The sequence below is a fragment of the Phoenix dactylifera genome, chromosome 2 (genome assembly GCF_009389715.1).
Source record: "Phoenix dactylifera cultivar Barhee BC4 chromosome 2, palm_55x_up_171113_PBpolish2nd_filt_p, whole genome shotgun sequence".
Classification (NCBI taxonomy): Eukaryota; Viridiplantae; Streptophyta; class Magnoliopsida; order Arecales; family Arecaceae; genus Phoenix; species Phoenix dactylifera.
In genome coordinates this window covers 23,146,462-23,162,387 of record NC_052393.1, presented here as the reverse complement: position 1 = coordinate 23,162,387, position 15,926 = coordinate 23,146,462, and the positions used below count along the sequence as shown (strand labels likewise).

The 15,926-nt window shown below is 35.6% G+C and overlaps 1 protein-coding gene across 3 annotated transcripts; it reads right to left on the bottom strand.

The window, feature by feature from the left end:
- Window positions 1-756: 756 nt before the first annotated feature.
- On the bottom strand, window positions 757-14,552 carry LOC103722997 (cyclin-H1-1). Of its 3 annotated transcripts, none has more exons than XM_008813768.3 (15): window positions 14,216-14,551; window positions 13,798-13,848; window positions 13,473-13,551; window positions 13,164-13,279; window positions 12,998-13,071; window positions 11,717-11,837; window positions 11,546-11,614; window positions 11,370-11,411; window positions 10,463-10,540; window positions 9,683-9,741; window positions 9,466-9,550; window positions 1,636-1,724; window positions 1,457-1,534; window positions 1,290-1,363; window positions 757-1,168 (listed from the first exon to the last, which is right to left on the bottom strand). In XM_008813768.3, the coding sequence occupies exons 1-14, from the start codon at window positions 14,273-14,275 to the stop codon at window positions 1,339-1,341; spliced, it is 1,026 nt and encodes a 341-aa protein (XP_008811990.1). In that variant the 5' UTR covers window positions 14,276-14,551; the 3' UTR covers window positions 757-1,168; window positions 1,290-1,338. The 3 variants fall into 3 exon arrangements, 2 of the variants coding, with proteins under 2 accessions (XP_008811990.1, XP_008811991.1); XM_008813769.3 differs by having other exon boundaries at window positions 13,227-13,279; XR_606562.4 differs by having other exon boundaries at window positions 781-1,168; window positions 1,636-1,729; window positions 14,216-14,552.
- Between the last annotated feature and the right edge of the window lie 1,374 nt (window positions 14,553-15,926).

Sequence of the window (15,926 nt, the reverse complement as noted above, 5' to 3'; positions counted from 1 at the left end):
TCTAATGGCATTGGGTACCAGATCCACCATTAATGGCTTGATCGGATTTCTGGATATATGATATTAAAGCCACTTTTATCCATCAAATGGCCTTTATCGATCATTGATCAAAGCTCTGATAAGAAAGCTATGGCCGACGGTGGTTTCTGATCCAACAAATTGGGATTATTGGACTGTTGGATTTATTTTTTTTCATTTTTGCTAGCATAAAAGAGCTCCTGCTCTGCTTTCATAAGGCCTCTCCTGATCATTGATCAGATCATTAGATAGGATCCTTCTATTGGAGCTAATTGTTATTGTCAAAATTGAATGCTCAAAATTTAGAACTCCAGATCCTTGCCATCTACCATCTGATGTTCATCAAACTTCGGGGTGATGCACCAGCCTCTACTGGACTTCACTGAGCTAAATGGATTGCCAATCTGATAGGAAGAGGCTTCTATGATCCAGAAAAAGAAGGTCCAGATACAAAAAAGCAGACGACTGGTCCCATGTCATAGAACAGCCTATGATACCCTCCTTTTCATGTCAGATTTTCTTTCATTTATGCAACATGACAGGCCACAAATTTAACTTTGTAAACCTCACATTGTATGGTCAAGTAAAAGAGTATAATTATCTGTATACTTGAGTGAGACAACCCAAGCTCAAAAAGATGTCACATTAGTGTTTTTTTTTTCCTACTCTCCTATTCCAGACATTCAAATTTAAATGATAATATGACAAAGGAGCCTTGCATGTGTCATTTCTGGACAATTATAGAAAAAAAGGTATACCACAGGCATGGAATGTGCATTTCCTTATATAGAGTAAAGAACAATTGTTAACAGTCAAAAGGGCTCTCTTTGTTAATACAGTCATAGTAGTAATTGGTAATCGTCTGCGAAACTATTATCAGAGTCATCTACCAGGTCATGAAAACAGGACAAATAACCTCGATGAGCAATGCAAACTTGCAACTCAATGCCCAGCACGAGAAGAAAAGGCTCAACCAATAAAGAGCTTCTTAGTTACATCAATAGCAAATCCAGGTTTGTACTCATCCACAAGCGTAAGCGACAATAATTAAGCGACAATAATTAATATAGCTCGGTCATTGACCTCATCCAAATTTGTAGTCCAAGTCTTCGCACTAGCAACCAAGTAGCACTGGAGACATGCAGTTGGCCTATATCAAACAAAGCCAAGGATGACTGATGATTTTTCAATTACACCAGGAATGACTATAGATTTTCAAAATTGCATGAATAAAACATGCTGATGCCAAATACTAACAAAGAATATCATACATGGTGCAGAAACTTTTGTGCGCATCCTCTTCAATCCCATGTGACCTTTTCAGCTTGCCCCTTGAAATTTTCTTCTATAAAATATAAGCAGAGAGAACAAACAAACAAACAAATAAATAACAGCAAAGTATGAGATATGGAATCATCCCAGGTAAAATAGTACATACACTTCTGCTGGTGCTCCTTGCATTTCACTTGCTGTTCTTTTCGATTTGTGCTTTGATTTCTTCTCACGCTTCTTGCTTCTGCAGTAATATAACCACATAAGATTCACCCTGAAGGAAAGGAGAAGCAGCCACGCAAAAGAAATAAAATATAATCAATTTGCAGAGAAAACAGGAAGTACTCGTCTTGTGAGCTTGGATCCCAACAACTCTTCAGCTTCCGATCAATATGTCTCATGTCCTTTGTGGAAGGGATTTTGAGCTTCCCAAGCTGTACTGATGAAAAATTTATGAATGGCTTAAGATAGACCATCTTATAAGGGTGAGAGAGATAGCCTCTTACTATCACATTTGAGAATTTAAAGAGTGATAACATTGGTTGCTTCTTTGATGGACAAAGATGAAAAAACAAGAAAACAGTTCAGAATTCCAAAGGTGCAGCTGCTGAATACTGAAAGGTTGAAAAGAATCACATAATCACCTACAAGTGACAGGACAGGACAAGACACACAACATAGTGTTGTGAAATGGAAGTCTACAAGACATAAACACACAAAGATTATATAATGGTGAATTCGGGAACTTGTGTGACTGATATGTGGCACTAATACAATGAAAAAAAAAATTCTTACTACAAAAAAGAAATGGTAATGATTTTAAAATAGAAGTTGACTAAGGACCCCAATCAAAAGCCAGTTGCGATACACTGCCAATCCCTGATTTTTTTTTCCCCATCAAGCATTAAGGCCATATAAATGTAAGACCGAGATTTGCTGGTTGCACGAAGTACGGACATTGTTGACTTTTAGTTCAGAAGGGATCTAGACACATGACCTAACCAATGATTAAAAAGCATGATCACTAGAGATGTCAAGACAGTGATGCCAGGAATCTTCATCTGGGGCTTTCTCAAGGAGTCATCACCTTGAAGTAGAATGTGTTATTACTTCCATATGCCAGAGGCTTGACCATGAAAAAGTCGATAAATTCTCTAAGAATGTCATTAAATTCTGAATTCAATTCATGATCTGCCACAAATACTTCAAATTCAACTTAAAATCAACCCTAGAAGGGTTTTCTCGCCAAGAATCACCTTGAAGTAGAATCATGATTTCAAGTGCCAGCGGTGGCGGACTGCACCCACTGGCACATACCGAGCTGGGCCAATACCAGTATATGGCACAAGTAGATGTCAACTGGATCCAATTTTCAGAATATGTTAATTAGAAAGGAATTCTTTAAAAAAAAAATGCTTGAGCTTATAGAAAGGCACATCTGCTGATACTGCATGGCACAACATGTCCTGTGCCAGTGACTGGCACCAATACTGGAATTGATGCCTAAATCTTTTAGAGTAAAAAATGCATTATTACATTCAACATACAGAGGTTTAATCAAGAAAACTTCTAAGCATTTCATTGAATTCTGAATTCAACTCATGACTTGCCACAAAGACCTCAACGCAACCTTAAACTCAATCCAAATAAAATTAATACTTTCCTGACCTAACATATTATCGAACTAAGACTTCTTTAGACATTAATGCTCAAAATAGGACTAAGTTCACACAATATAGAACTCCTCATCTCGTCTTAGACTCGCATAACAATTAAAAATGCCACATGACTTAAAATATATTTCATGGAGAACCCAACAAGATTCTAAATAGAATTCTAAAGATACATCTCAACAATTGCAACAAATACCAAATACCTAATCATATCCTTAGACTATTAGTGTCCCAAATTCATTTTCCTCAATTGCATAGTTAAGTCATTATATGACCAGGCTTCTTAATTGGAAAAATTATGGTTAGTTTTCCTTCATCTAGCATGTGTTGTGATCACTACAAAAGAGAGTCCTTTACATGGCATTATGATCACCATCAGATCTAACCTGTTGCATCCCCTAGTTTGGAATTGCTCCTTAGCAGGAAGAGCTAGAGAATGCAGGTTGGTCAATAAATAATTTCTTCCCAAGTTGGCTCCAAAATAATCATATCTTCATGAAAGATTTTGTCATTTAAAGAGTAGATTTTCTGATCCTGACCAGCAGCACCATTTGTTATCAGTCCAATCATGACATATTTTGGTGCAGATGAAATTAAATATGGCCCACTTGCCTGAACAAATCCAATTCAAACATTCTCCACACCCCCCCCCCCCCCCCCCGAACCTGGAAGATTCAAGGATATGGAAGAAATAGTTGGACAATCATAAACTAGAAAACATTAAAAGGTAATATTCACTTCATCTTATATACAATTCACAATAATCACTTTTAATTTCACAACTATGTCAGAGCACTGAAAATAGTCAATCGCTAATGCTTCATAGACCATAAAAAGTGTTTATCAGTATAAGTGATAAAAATACAAAATTGTTCATTTGCTATTCAATGCATTTCTATCAAGAATGACTACCAAGCATAACAAACTGCTCATTTTCTTTTAAATGCTATAAGAAAAATAAAAGTCTATCGTTATATACCAATACTAGTTTAATCTAAATATAATCATCAGAGCTAAATAGGCCAAGCTGAAAAGAAACATGACATTTATTGCCTCTATCCTCGACATAAGAACCATGAAATCCCATTCTTAAGTATGGTGGGACCTGTTGGACCAGTTTTGATTCATGGTTGGAAACTTGGAATAATTCATTTCCACCAATTTTTGATATCCATGATCTACGAATTTGATATGTCTGTAGAGTGTTGGAATGTCTAACTCATATTGACTTGCCCATATGTATCAACAAGAGTTGTCCAAGATGAATGCAAGTGTGCTGATAAGGAGCAACCATGTTATATTCTTTTGGGAGGTTGGAAAGGAAGAGAGATATCATTTCAAACAAATTTGTTTAATTAGAGGGTACTCCAGTCGCCTCAAGCAATAATGATGTAGAGATCAAGGAACTTTCTGGTATTTGGTAAGAATAAGAATGAAGCTTTCCTTGAAAATAATTCAGTCTCCAGAAGCAAAAACTTCATGTAGGAAGTCGTTTCCAGTATAATTAAACCATCCAAATAGTCATACCAGGTCTGAGAAAAGTTAATGTAAACTTTCAACAGAATTTTGGAATACAACATCACAAAATTAGAACAGAAAAGTTTCTCTTCTGATAAGTAATATTACTAATAGGGAATTTAATTAGAGTTTAAGTAGCCTTCACTATTTGGTTTTCATATAGTTCCTCCCGAAAGTAACTTAAACTACAATAAGAAAACTTCAAGTGAGGAGTCCTTGTTTCTTTTATAATGAGCTCTCCCAACTACTATACCAGTTGATAGAAAAATTAATAAAATATTATTCGCAACAAAGATAGCTTAACCTAACAATAACAAGACAATTCAAATATAGAGAATTCTTGATTGCAATAGCAGTAATTTTTGTTAAAGAACTTCCTCTTGTAACCCCAGCGGAAAGTTTAGTTATATCATAATGTACGTCTATGAGCATTGCATAATCAGGCAAAGCATTTTGTATATGATAGGGGAATAAAATTCAACCACCCAAAAAAATAATAAAGGACAGGCAAAATCTGACATATTAAGGCCTTGTTTGGGAATGCTTTTGAGAGCTAGAAAGTACTTTTTGGAGAGTGAAGAGCACTTTCAGGCAATATGGTGGTGTTTGATAAAAAAAAATCAGAAGAGCTTTCTCGTTCTCCAAAAGGCTAAAAAACATCTCTTTGGAAAAAGCTCCATTTTTTGGGCTTTTCCGCAAAAGCTCTACTTGGTTGAGGTCTGGAAAGCTGTTTTTGGTTTAATGAAAATTCCCTAGTGACCAAAATACCCATAATAATGTATTATATTGTATTGTATCATATCATATTATATTACATTATATTACATAATTATAGTAATATAATAATATATTACTATATATTCTATTATATCATATTATATTATATTATTATACTATACAATATCATATTACATTATAACACTATGTTATACTATGTTATACTATGCAACAATGTTTTAATATATAATAATACATTACTATACTATATTATATTATATCATATCATATTATATGATTTTACTATACTATACAATATTATATTGCATTATAATATTATACTATAATAATATATTAATATATAATAATATATAATATTACATTATATTGCACTATACAAAATTATGCAAGATCCTTTATTGTCATTTTGTTTCAGTTTGGTTTCCAAACAAAGGTTAAAATACCAAAGCACTTTAGAAATATAGTTATTATATAGCAAATAGCTTTTTGTTAAAACTCCTACTAGCAAAAGCTCTACTTCCAAAAGCTCTACTACAAACAACAATCTTTCTTCAACTAAAAGATCCTAGGGATCCCAAAATCAATCGAAGCGTCCTTCCTAATGTTACCTAGATATTTGCAACAAGTGCCGGTGTGTAAGCGCCCCTAAGTGTTGGACACGACAATCTCCAAAAGTCTAGATTTAGGAATATGCCATGTGCGTGTGTCATGCAGCATAGAGTGCAGCCAATAGGTACTATGACTAGCTAGACTATGCCAAGCATAGCAAGAGCCAGTGGATTTGCCAAATTTTTTTATGAATTTTCCATCAGGGACGGTACTAAATTTTAGCTAAGTTTCATGTCTATGGTAGAATAACTCTAGCATGTTTTCTTATTGTTGAGTCATATTTCGAGCATAATTTTGTATCAATTTAATACCCAAATTAGGGTTAGGGGATCATATCCTATAAATATGTGTCTAATGTATTGTAAAGTTAGAGGATCATACCTATAAATGTCTCATACAACCGTCCCAAACTGTCCGATTCGGAGCGTCCTGAGCCGTAGGAGCCGCCGTGCGGAGGGAGCCATGGAAGAGGGGCTCCCTTAAAAATTAAATGAAGTCAGCAATTGGTTCGAAATATGGGCCTGGAGGGAGCCTTTCTTCCACGGCTTCTCGACGACTCTCCGGCCTCTGCCTCCTCTATGCGGCGGCTCTCCGACCCTCTGCTGGCTCTCCGCCGACCTCCCTCGACCTCCCCCTTCTCTCTTTCTTTTTCTCTTGTTTTTCCTCTCCCTCGCCTCTTCTACTATGTCGGTACGGTCCTAGCACGGCACAATACAGGCCCATACCGACTCGTCCCACCGGGCAACCGGTATGATGTCTGGTACTGGTTCCGCCGACCTTGGTCTCATGGCTTTTGACCAAGATCCGTCGTACCGGATCCGGTAGGCGTACCAGTCGCCAACTGGACCGGTACGGTTCCGGTTCGTACCGGAACCGAACGATACGAACCGGCTAGCTCTTCCCCGCCAGAGCCAAAGAAGAAAAAGAGAACGAGAGAGAGCACGAGGAAGAGAGGGAAGGAGGAGACCTGTGGCCGCCATCGGAGAGCTGCAGAGGGATGGCGGAGGCTGGGGGCGGCGGAGCCCGATGGGGGGCGGGAGAACCCGCGGGGGCGCGGCGGAGGCCGAGGCTGCAGGTTTTTAATTTGGGGGTTTAAAGTGAAGTCGGCAAATCCGTTGCCGACTTCACTTAAAAATCTCCAAATTTGGGCCTTGGGGCATCAATTTTATTTCTTGTTTTCTAATTTTAAAAACAAAAACATGAAAACCAAGACAAAAACATATTTGGTTCTATTGCTTCTATTTTTTAATTCTCAAAAGCTATTTTTCTTATTTCTAGAAAAATGAAAATCTCCCATATTGTCAATATTTTTAAAAATCAAAAACTCATACTTTTTGCTACCACCGTCGACGCCACCGCCACCAACATTACCATAGCCTTCACCATTGTCATTGCTGAAGTCACCTCCGCCATCGCTACCATCACCACCATTGCTACCCCCACCCCTTGTCATCACTACCACTATTACAGCTGCCTTCGCCACACTACTGCCACCTCTGCCACACTACTGCCACCTCTGCCACACTACAGCTGCCGACCCACACCAACACCACCACAAGCTTCACTGTCACATACGCCATACAACCACCACTCCCCACCAACACCACACCACAACTATCATCACCTCCCTACTGCTACTACAGTTCGCCGCCATTGCCATGTTTATATTTTTTAAAATAATTAACTATAACAAACATGTTTGTATTTTAAAAATTAAAAAAAATAAAAGCATAATTTCTATTTTTATTTTTAAATATAAATAAAAAATGAAAATCATGCCAAATGGCAACATAGAATTATATTTAAAAATAAATTAATGGAATAGTCACGTTTAATTTAATTTATAGGTTTTAAAGATATTTGGAGATAATCAAAATGATAACTAATTGTGATACATTTATATTTAAAATATAACAACATTTTGCTTCAAGTGTTCATCTAACAATTATAATTTTACATTGGAATATAATGATACATTGCTTAAAATGTCCATATAATGTAGTATTTTTAAAAAAATATAAAGACACTTTGCTGAAAGTGTCAAACACTTAAAACTAAGAGTCCCCTGCATGACATTCAGAAAAAAAGTCAAGTGTCGGACACCTTTGCTGATGTCAGCAAGACACTTCAAAGTGGAGTGTCCAGCATTGTCTTGTTGTCTCCTGTGGTCTGCCCATATTCAAGTGTCCAAAAGTGTCAACACTTTCCAACGGCTCAAAAATGAAGTGTCTAGGTAGAGTGTCTAGGTAGCGTATCTCTTTCCCTCTAAACTCTCACCTTAATATTATTAGACATACTACAAATATCTTCTTACCAAGCTTCAAAACTCATCAAATGTATATATTGTGGCCACAACACTTTCCAACGGCTCAAAAATGAAGTGTCTAGGTAGTGTATCTCTTTCCCTCTAAACTCTCACCTTAATATTATTAGACACATATACTACAAATATCTTCTTACCAAGCTTCAAAACTCATCAAATGTATATATTGTGTCATTCTACAAGTATATCCACAACTTATTAAGGAGTCTGTCCAAAGCCGCCAAGCCCAATAATCTTTTTTCTTTCATTGCCATGGTTGAAAATGGTGTTCCTTGTTCTTACAAATGCATTGTAATAGTTAGCCATGAGAAGGGATGCATCAAGATGGCAACCACAAAGAATATAACTAATCTGGTCAACCATATAACGATCTTAAAGTCAACACAATAAACTAACTTCATTTTCTTCATCATCTCCCAGATATAGAGATTGATGGCATAGGTTGTTGATACTGCACATTCTGTTTTGCAAGCTAATATAAGTTTCATGTATTATTTCAATCTTATTTGATTATACACTACTTGCATCAACTCTTTTAAGACCCCTCACATGTTGAATATGATCATATTCATCAATTTTGACTTTTCCGTTCTACTAACTTATTCCTTTACCATCTTTTAGATCATGTGCTTATATTTGTATCACTTGCACATTTATATTAATACATTGGATGTATTGTTTTAGATGTACGCCTTAGCCCCAACTATTCGATCAAAATATTTTAATTATGCTTAGTTTGCCATACTTGTCAAAACAAATCAAACGAATTGAATTCTCTGCGACAAGCCAATTGCCAGAAGACTTGCCATGTAAGAACCAAATCTGCCGCATCTATTCGACAGGACAACCCCTATATCTATTTTTTATCATGGGAGTATCTCTGGATTTCAATGTCTAGTGTAACATTTGCCCACATTTAGGTTCTCAAGAAAACTAGGCAGCAAAACTTATAGTTGATCTGTTTTGCATCCACCCCTTTGTTTTTTCCCCCATCAAAAAATAACAATAATAATCTTGCTCCCTGTAAGTATAAAATATAAAAAAATTGAAATCAGTTAATTCATGTATCATATTATGATGTTGTAGTGCTCATCCTAGCTCTCTTCTGTCAAAGTGGAACATTTCATCTCCTCATGTTTAAAAAGAAAGGAAAACAAATTTCTGTAAAATCAGTTAAACGTCATGCCTAATAGTACAAACATTCATGAAAGCAAAGTACCATTGACAAAAGACAGCAGTCAAGTTGAGCTAATAAATCACAAAACTGCAGCAACTCAGACAACAAGATCAACTTCTAAATCCAATAAAAATTACCATAAAATCAATGGTCTTCATCGATTCAATAAGCTGTGATATAGAGTGGCTAGAACGTTGCCTAGAAAATATGCTTTCCAAGTATCTGCAGTTGTTTATACAAGTCATATAAGATGGGGTTAATAAGTCAGAGATAAGGCAAAAGCATGTTTTGCTGTATGAAAATGACAAATGACAAATATTTTTTGCAAGAGATTTGCCAGGAAAAGGTTAAAACCTTTCAAAATCGAGAACTCTGTGTACCTCATTTGACCTGCGCAAAGCAGCCAAAGCTAACTGCACAAATTAAACAAATGACACATAGCATTAAGATACAAAATATGATCATGGAAGTAAAGTCAATTATATCTTAAATATCTTAACATATTTTTGTTGCTCAGAAAAATTTATATTTAAAAACACTTAATGAACATTCATGGGCATTTGTTTCTGACTTAATTATCATTTTATAAATTAAAAAGGAAGCAATTGAGAACTTAACCCATTTGGCAAATTTTGGCAGAAAAAAAAAAATCATTATTCCACTAAGAAGTTATTCTAATGATTTTGATGGATTAAATTATTTTACTTAGGAAGACAATAAATGAGTTCTGAACATGCTGATGCACTTTATCAGATTTCCTATCGATCAACTGCTGCAACTTTAGCTAGACATGTTGTCATTTATATCATTATTTCAAACAGCTATAGTTGACAATTATTTGATACAAATGAGGTCATATAATTTTATAATTCTTATCTAATTTTCAGAAATCCCAAGCAGTAGAATGACAGACAAAGAATCAAGAAATCAATGCCATCAAATTCATATATAAAATGTCTGAGGTGTTTCACAAATTGTCAATTTATCTGTCATATACTTATCGCTCTGGTACCTCAGTCCATTTCAAATTTGTTCTGGACTAAAACACAGATTTTAATACAAATAAATAAAGCTGCCATCTTTTGAAATGTAAAAATGAATTTATCAAGAATGAATCTGGAATAGAATGAATACCTGCCCAGGAGCATAGAGAAGAGGTGCATCAGTCAGCATTATCTTGTCTACCTCTAACTTAGCAGTTCCCCGCAAATCCTATGAAGGCAATTAAGTGAAATAAAAGAAAAATTAGAAAGAAATTAGCAATATTTGTATATGCATTGAAAGTTACGTTAACGTATGGCCTTGGACAGTGCAGACGCTACACACAGGCCTGTGGAATATTGCTTTAATAATTTGACAATAACCATTTAGTTTTTTTCTTTTCTTATTAATCTAGCAAATTAACCCTCTCTGGGTCCTCTACCACCTTTCATTCAATAAAGCCCAAACGCATTCCCTGTATCCTTGCATAATCTTCCATTAAGTGCCTGAGTTAACAGCACAGACTTGAACACAAAGTCAAATTTCTTCTTCAAGATTTGTTGCTTGTTTTAATTTCTGTTCCACCACCTTCTTTATATCTTCACGATGGAGCTCAGTAGCCTTGATCTACATTAAGTAACTGGGCAGCAAAAAAGTACAAAAAAGAAAGAACAATGGAGTATGAGAATGGCACAATGTGTGGCACCATCATTACAAATTGACAAATGAGGGTAACGAGGTTAATAGGGTCAAGAATTTTGATGGAAGTAAGAATAGATTCATTCAGTTTAGAAACATTACTTTTCGGAATTCTGAGTTTTAGAATGTTGGAGGTGGAAATCAAGTTCAGTGTTAGAAAAAATGTGCGTATTTATGCAAACACCACCATGTTTACATTGGGAAATATTGGAATTGATGATGGAAATGGTCAATCAGTTGGAAAGATCTATTATCCATGTGCAAAATGGCTGATATGATCAGTCTAGACGTTTGAGTAACAGAATATTTATCTATAACTAAGCAGAAAAGATGATTATTAGGGGAAAAAAGCAACAAGAACCTGGAATTTTTCTTGCTCTTCATTCCTTACTTGGCAGAACTCCTTAACAACAAAAACAAAGAATCGCCATAAGTATTCACCATAGCAAAATGAAATGTCATATTCATATCAACTTCTGACCAGAATATAATGTGATGTCTTACAAAAATCTATAAATATAGTCAGGTTTAGATTACCTCCATGTCCTCGACAAAGCCTTCAACGGATCGATATGGAGCATAAACAATTAGATCAAACCCCAAACTCTGAAGAGATTGGAGTATTAAAACAAAAAGGAAACTATTAGCAAAAGATAATAATAACAAATGCAAAACAAGGATGATGAAGCGAAGGAATCATATCTGCACCTGATAAACAATCATCTCATTATTGAGAATCATCTGATGGTCTTGTTGAATTCCCTTACCAAGTTCCTCAGCAGATACATGATTTTCTTCTACTTTGCAGGAGGCATATATGCAAGTTAGCCTGTAGTCACAGGAAAATAACTCATCATACTAACCTGCAGATTAGTACATAGTGGAAAGATAGGGAGGCTAGGTCAAGAAGGCACTTGAGGCACAACTGAAGATAGTAAGTCACATACTTATCATGTGTGGCCAGGAAAAATTTCCACATGTATGGCAGAAGGTACAGATTTTCAGTTTTGACCGGTTCCGACCAGAACTACTCGAAACTGATGGTTTTTAATCTTTTCTTTTTAACAAGTATTACGTTCAATGTTCTCTAATGCTTTCTAAAACTTGTTAATATTATTCAATGGCACATTTATCTAAGATTCTAATGATCTCATTTATGTGATTTTTGGCTAAGCTTCGTCATTATAGTTGACTAGATGCAATCTTGATGTGTCTTTACTCTTTTTTATTCACAAAGAATTAGCTGATCTTATAATTCCTATTTTTTTATAACTTAGATCAGTTTTTTTTCTTCTTTTAGAATAACGTAATATCTTTTAAAAAATATATATTGAAATAAAATGATGTATTTTTGCTCAAATGGACTGTTAATATATGGAATATAATGAAATGTATTCAACTTCTTATTTGTGTTTAAATGAGTTATTAAAATGGAATAGAAGAAAATATGCTCGGAAGAAAGTTTAATCCAATGCAAAAATTAGAGAAAATATTGATAATTATAAAAATACAAATAATGAAAAGTGTATAAAAATTTTAGAAGTTAGATAAAAGTGCAGAAAAATTATATAAATTTGAGGGAAATGTGAAACGGCTTGGCCTAAAATACACAAATTATAATCCTGCATCGTAACTCAAAACACATTAAAATGATATGGATGAATTTTTATTAGTCTTTACTAGATTTTTCTGTTTTTTGGACTTTTTCCTGTCTTTTCTACCAAAACTTTGAAACTTTGAGCAAAATTGCCAAAATTAACAAAATTGCTGAAACAGAAACTCCACCTAGAGGACTGAATATCAAGCATTAGCAATTCAAGCATCCTCGGTATGTGAAGTCCTTCGTCTTCATGTTTCATGTTTTCATTTCCTTTCAAACAAGTCTCCATGTCAAGAACATGTTTCCATATGGATTATTTAGACAAAGGCTACAACCAGATACATGTTTTAGGATAAAAACCAGCTTGTGTAGTAAGTGCCATGCCTTACATTATGTGTTTCGGGTGATGCTCCATCACCGACCACTGCAAATAAAACCTTTTGAAGTATATTATTGCTGTTGCCTGCACAATATCAACAGAATAGTCAAGAAGCTTCATTGGTGAAGCCAAATATGAGACCTTACCTATAGAAATTAGAAAAGAAGGCTAGCTACCTGAATTTTATGAGGAAATTTAAATGCTGCACAGACTTCTTGAATCTTTTGTTCATAAAATACCTGCATAAGCTGCTCCTCATCACAATTAAGAGGCTTAGGAACAGATCGCTCAGCTGTGGTAACACAACAAAGGAATTTCAATAGACTCAATATAAGTAGAGTTAAAGAAGGATAACAGATAATGGGATTTAGATGACAGAAAATGCTATAGTTAGACATTGATCATGAGAATTTGAGAAATTGGATAGAGTTTCATATGCAATGGACAGATATTCAGTAAGCACAACTAGAAGAAAGAGTAATTACCATTATCCTTTTGGTCAAGTACAGGTTCTGGGTATGACAGTGACCCATCAACATCAACTTCCAAACGTGTGATCCCATACTTCAGAAAGGATTAGGCAATTTAGATCAATAAGGTTAAGAAAAAAACAAATTCATGATTAAGATGTTATGATGAAGTAGATAATCATGGTTGTGCTTCTAATTGGAACAAACAGTGACATCCAACCAGGAAGAGAATCCAGCTATGGCTCTCTTATTAAGCAAAAGCATTATATTTTAAACATTAAATCAAAAGGCCATGCCAGAAAGAAAAATCAAGAATGGCAAGAGCAGGATCAAAATGCACCTGTTCAAGCATTTTTATAGCTCTTTGATTTGCAGCCTGATGCTTCTCCAACTGCAACAGAAATTACAGTTACTTTATAAAGCAAAAGAATCCAAAAATCAGAAAAAAAATTTAGGATGAAAACGAAATTTGGGAATATTCTCATCCCGTCTTCCCCATCTGCAAGACAACTAAAACCCATCAAATAATCACCAGCTCAATCGCGATATGATCAACTTTTGGTATAGGAATCCACTCAAAGGACCAATTTTTCTGTAAAATTTCAAAAGAGAGAAGCTAATCCGATCGAAAAGATCAAAACTTTTTTGGAGTATTTTGAATTTTACCGCAGGGAATGATCGTCAGGGAGGAATTAATTTATAAAAAATACTCACAAACAGAGAGAGAAACAACAAGTGATGTGGTACAGTGGCATTACCAGTTCCTGCGGGGTAGAAATCCATTTCGCGCGATGAGTAGAAGTCTGGAAATCTGCCATTGATGTTTAAACCGAGGAAACCGATTCGGTTGGCTCTCGCTAGGGCTGTGGGAGATGGTGGCGATCGTCTAAAACGAAGCAAGAAAGAGGAGGCCGACGTGAACCGCTCGGGCCAGAGGACGAAGGCGTTGGCTTGGAGAGGGCTGAGCACTAATAAGCCCTGGGCGTCGCCATTGAAACGTGACAAGAAAAGGAGAAGGGTTGGTTTAGGGGGAGGGGGAAAGCTTGGTATGGCGTCTTAGGGCTCTCAAACTCAAGTTCAGCTCCAGAAAAGCTTTAATCAACGCAAGTTCGAAATTAATTTCAACCCTTGATAAAAACTGACCAACATTCATCAGGCTAGGCTTGATAGACTTGGATATTTTTTTTTAAATTTATTGATATATTTTATTTATTATTGGAATAAATTAGATATTAATACTAGCTTGAAAGCAAGTTATAATTCAAGTTCGAACCCAGAATGATTCTAGCTTGAATTGATTCAAGCTCAATTTAAAATCTTCAAACAGAACAATTGGATTTGTTTCAATCTAAAATTAAATTTGAATTGACCTCAAAATAATGATAAATAAGTAAAGTTTGATTTGACATTTCAAACTCAAAATTAATTTCAAACTAAACTTGGTTATACTCAAGCTCGATTAAGCTTTCAGTTGTTGCACATTACCCCCCAGGAAACTATAAAATAAATTGAAGGTGCTTACAACCCTCTTGATATTGGAGAGTAAATGAGCCATGCATAAATGAGAAGGTCTACTTATAGTATTCTAGTAGGTCGCCTTGAGCTTGGCTCAAGCTGTTAAGGTTGAACTCAACCTTTGTCATATAAAATCGAATTAGCTCTAGCTATGATTAGTATTGGCTCAATTAAGTGGTGGTGGTGTTGTTGGGGGAGACTGGTGGCAAAGCCAAATTTGACATGGACCAAGGGGCCTAGCTAGTGCCAATGTACTTGTTGATGGTATATCGAGAGGCAATGAGCTAAGTAGAAAAAGAGAGATTTGACATAAAGGACCCAACATTGATGAAGAGTCAACTAATTCTAAACATGTGACTCACAACATACTTAAGAAAAATAATAGAAATCATGGTTAAAATGTTATGATGAAGCACATTAGCATTGTCGTGCCTTTAACTAGTACAAAAACAGTAACTAAACCCTCAGGAAGAGAAAATCAAAATGTAAGCTTCTAATGAAGAATAAGAACTCTTTAGATTGTTGTCCCTAATGCGTCATATAGATAGCCCTTTGCTAAGTAATAGGTCGCCCTCTTTTTTTTTTTTTTTGATCTAAAAGCATGGTAAGATCAGCAAATAGGAACCAAATAGAGCCTTTGTTAGAGCCTAAAAATCCATTCACCTCCTCAACCCCACCCCTCTTGATCCCAACCTTCCTCTCCTCCTATCTCCCTTCCATACCCAAGATTGGCTCCAAATAAGCCCATACCATCTCCACATTAACATGTCGAGCAAGTAATCCATCCCTCTTCTCTTCTCTCTCCTAGGCGAGCATACTCTCTCCTAAGAGAGTAACACCGGAGAAGTTCAATGCTTGACATACTTTTGTAGGTCTGTTTTTATCTAGGCATCTATATTTTTTTTTAAAGAAATGGGAAGGGAAGGAAGGGACAAGCCCACCCCCGTGTAGCAG